The 4,374-nt window shown below is 34.7% G+C and overlaps 1 protein-coding gene and 1 pseudogene across 3 annotated transcripts in view; both read left to right on the top strand.

Annotated features, from left to right (window-relative positions):
• Positions 1–4,374, top strand: part of EXD2 (exonuclease 3'-5' domain containing 2) — a 38,478-nt gene that overhangs the window by 25,827 nt on the left and 8,277 nt on the right. For 2 of the 3 annotated variants that reach the window (XM_011383751.2, XM_011383740.2), the window contains one exon: positions 2,545–2,671. In XM_011383751.2, the coding sequence (XP_011382053.1) occupies positions 2,545–2,671 (127 nt within the window). The remainder of the gene's footprint in view (positions 1–2,544; positions 2,672–4,374) is intronic. The other variant, XM_023526874.1, reaches the window with a different exon arrangement.
• Positions 1,449–1,566, top strand: LOC111735952 (annotated as a pseudogene).

Here is a 4,374-nt window from a genome sequence, read left to right as displayed (position 1 = left end):
AGTGTAACCCCAACTCATCCTGTAAGCATTTGAGTTTGCATACCTTGCTTTAGGCCAACAGTGGTGGCAGCTCTTATCCTTTACTGGGAGGAAGAGAGATTTCCCTTTCCCTTGGAATTATATTTTTATGGAAATTCTATTCTAATTTTTTTTTTTAGGGAGTCTAAGTTACCTTCTCATGTGTATCAGATCCTCATTTTAATAATGCGGACTGAAACTGCTTCTCTCCCTGCCTCAAATGACATTGACATTAAAAGTTTAGAGGATTTAGTAAACTAAGGGAGGACTGGATTAAAATCTATGCTTATTGTAATTTTTTAGTATAAAATGAAATTTTATTTTAGCTTTGTAGTTTGCTTATGTTAATAAAATTCATAAGTATCATTTTTTTTTTCAAATAATACATGAAAATATTTACTTTAAAAAATTTTGAACTCTGAAAGTGTTTGGAAATAAAAGTAGAAGCCATCTTTCATCAGGCTCTCTGCCCTTTGGCACTGCCTCCCCAGAGGTGCCCACTGTTACTCTGTTGCTAGAGGTGGTGTGTCCAGTGGCTAAGAGTTGACTCTGGAACGGACTGTGTGGGTGGGAGCACCAGAGCTGCCACTTGTCAGCTATGTGACCTTTGGCAAATTACCAAACTGCACTTATTCCTCAGTTCTGTCATCTGTAGAGATAATAATGTTCCCACCTCATACGACTGATGTGAGGATTAAATGAGTTAAACTATGTAAAGAACTAGAAATAGTGTTTGACACAGCATTCTTGCTGTTTAAATTTTAACTATTACCATCATCATCAACACTGTCATCACTACCACCTTCCGCATCATCATCATCATCAGATTGGTTTGTCTTTCCAGATCTCTTTCTATGCAATTACAGTCCTCATTAGGAATATGTAGAAATTAGTGGTGCTCTGAATTCTCTGTCTGGCTAAATGCAGAATAGCCAAGTGTCAGAATAATGATTTGGCTAAAGCTGAATGCTACCATGAACTTCTCTAGAAATAAGAATGAAGAATTTATCAGGCCTTTCAATTTTTAATGAAATTTTAATAAAACTAAACATTATTTTATTATTGAACAACTTAGTAAAAATAAATTTTTAAATATATTATAGTGTAAGAAATTTGTCATTCTAGTGCAAGAATTATACTTAGCACTGTAGCTACAGGTTGCTCCTGATGTTTGCCATAAGTAGTTGTAACTTTCAGTTGACTTTGGGGAGGAGCACAGATTTTCTTTCTTTTGTTAATGCTATCTTTTTCATACTCTTTATATTTTTATTATGTGTTAACCAAAAATGATTCTTTATAGAGATTGTTATATATGATTTTGGAATCTTTCCTAGTGAAACTTTGAAGTAACAAAGGCGGCATCTTGTTTTTAATTCATCCTCAAGTAATGTGAAACCTTTCCAAATATGACATTTAAAAAAGATTAATGAGTCTACGGCCATGCTACCCTGAACAAGCCCATCTCATCTGATCTCGGAAGCTAAGCAGGGTTGGGCCTGGTTAGTACTTGGATGGGAGACCATCTAGGAAGACCAGGTGCTGTAGGCGTAAAAAATAAAAAAATAAGGGATTGTAACCTGACAAGGTCTTTGTAATCTGTGAGGTCAACCAAGGGTTGCCTCGCCTAAAAAAAAAAAAAAAAAAAAGACTAATGACTTAAATGGAATTAAATAACTAAAAATAAGTACTGTCTTTCAATGAGGGTATTGATTTCAAGAATTATAGAATATCCATGTTTGAAAAATCACACAACTGTGAAAAAGATTGAACTAAGTACATTTGTACTTACTGTCATGTCATTGAGTGATAGAGCAAGTAGCATAACAGAAAGCAAAATAAATATCAGAAAATTATATCTACTCCATCTAACCATCTGTTTATTTGTGCATAGAAAAATTCTGGGGTGGGGCAGAGCATACTGTTAATAGTCATATTCCCCAGGAGTTTCAGAAGTGTGGGGCAGAGGGTTCACTTCTCTCCCATTATATTGCTGTATTGTCTGATTTTTTAATAATAAGTGTTCATTACTTTTACAATTTCTAATAAAACAAAAGAAAGTTTTATGTCTCCCTAAATCCTTAATTTCCATTAATTGAACCAAAACCTTATGCACATTTAGGTTGTTTTCAATTATTTGTTACTGTAAATAGTGCTACAATGAAGATTGTTTTATGTACATTTGTCCTTAGGATGAATTCCTAGAGGCGGAATTGTTGAATCAGTTTTCATGTTCAAAATTTTGATTGCTATTTATTTTTAAAGTTTTTTTAATAAATGTTGTAAAAATGTACAGTTCACGAATTTTAGATTAGACTGTCTGGTTCATCATGTTCCACTAATAATAGATATAGTTATTTTAAAAAAATATTTGCAATCTAATAGATTAAGAAATTGTGTATAATTTTTATTTGATTTGATGTCTAGTGAGATTATCTGTCATCTGCTTATTAGCCATTTATATGTTTTTATTTGCCTATTCTTGTCCTTTGCCTATTTTTGATACATGATTTTATTTATTTCTTATAGAAACAATTTGCTCTGTAATGGGCTTAGCCTGAAATCACTTGCTGAGGCTGTTTTGAACTTTCCCCTTGACAAGTCCCTTGTACTTCGTTGCAGCAACTGGGATGCTGAGAATCTTACTGAGGACCAGGTACTTCTTATCAGAATAGTTGAAGAATGGAAGCGTCATTGCTTGTGAAGTATAATTATTTTTAAAATTCTTATTCTCAAATATGATATAAGTATTAGGCAGAAATGCCTTAAAATAGACTCATTATCTAATAATACCCAAGGTGACTGGTCTATAATAATGCTTAGTGAGATTTTAGAAAGTGCAGAAAATAATATTTAAATTTGCCATGAAAAAAAATGGATTGAGAGCACAGGGCACATGGTCATGGCTTTTGGACTAGTGGGGTTTATTATCAGTAGCTATAGATTACAGTCAAATGTTAGTAACTATGAGTCTTTTCTCTCAGGCTACTCAGTTTCTCCAGAGATGAATCTTCTAGTCTTCTGCCCAAGAGATCTAAGCCCCACAGCCTATATTCTGGTAGCTGAGTGGGAGAAAGGTACTGGTAGTCTAACCATCCAATATGTAGACTTTCCCATAATCCTCCTCTTTTCAGGTGACACTTTGACCCCAGCCTCTGCCATGCCTTGTATTATAAGGTCCAGATCTTCTGTGATTTAGCTGTTTATATGACTTACACGTGTCAAAAACTAAATCCTGCACATTGAGTAAACCAAAGCAGAAAGATGAGTTTATTGCAAGAGTTTCAACCTGTAAGCCAGGAAATTCAAAGCTAAGGGAGCAATGAGTTCCGACTAAAGGGTTTTTATGGGGTAACTGCAGCTGATGGGTTGCCTCGTGGTCTTCTTCTTTATTTGGATCAGGGTAGCTGAGAGAGGGGAACAAGGAAGTCCAAAGATGGTATGAATAGACTTGGTGTTTGGGGGTTGGCTGGCTATCTCTGCTGATTTTTGAGGAGATCTGTACATTCTGTAACTTATGTTAAGTAAAACTTTGTTTTCTTTAATATGCCTGTGTTGGCCAACTCCATTTTGTTCCTGACATAAATGACTTTATTTTAGTTTTGGTTCTACAATCTTTTATTTTTTTGCAATAGAGATGGAGTAATTGTCTGGCCCTGTGGTCTAAAAGAAGAGATGGGGTTTAAGTGTTCTTTATGAAGACTTTCACCTTATCTTTCTGTTTCTACCCCTACTTGTATCTTTGCTTTCACAGATACCTGCTGCCCCTCATTCTCTATGCTTTACCATTTTCTGTGGCTCAGATTAATTTGATTTTTGGAGTTTTGGCTTACTGCTCTCTATAAGCCTAGGTTTGAGTCAGTTTCCACTTATTCATCCTTCCAAATGTTAATAGAGTTAGCAATAGCTATTATCTTAAGGTTAATATCCTGTGAGAGAACTCTGGGAATCAAATTACTTGAATTTGTTTTCTTCAGCTATTTCTGATTTGTTGTGACCCTCAGTAAGGTATTCCTTGTGCCTTGGTTTGTTCATTCCTTCTTTCCTTCCTTCTTTTTAATAATTTTGCTGAAATATAATTTACATACAATAAAATTCACCCATTTAAAATATACAAGTCAATGGATTTTAGTATATTTACAGAGTTGTGCAACCATCATCACAATCTAACTTTAGAACATTTTCATCACCCCAAAAAGAAACAGCACAGCCATTAACAGCCATTTCCCCTTTCACCCCACCACCCCAACACCTAGGTTTGGTGGGATCATTTGAAGCACTTAAGTTTTTAATTTTGATGAGGTCCAGTTATCAATTTTTTCTTCTATCGCTCATGCTTTTGGTGTCATATCTAAGAAA

The sequence above is a fragment of the Pteropus vampyrus genome, unplaced genomic scaffold (assembly GCF_000151845.1).
Source record: "Pteropus vampyrus isolate Shadow unplaced genomic scaffold, Pvam_2.0 Scaffold15, whole genome shotgun sequence".
Classification (NCBI taxonomy): domain Eukaryota; kingdom Metazoa; phylum Chordata; class Mammalia; order Chiroptera; family Pteropodidae; genus Pteropus; species Pteropus vampyrus.
Note: the sequence above shows the minus strand (reverse complement) of the source record. Positions and strands in the feature narration are given on the sequence as shown.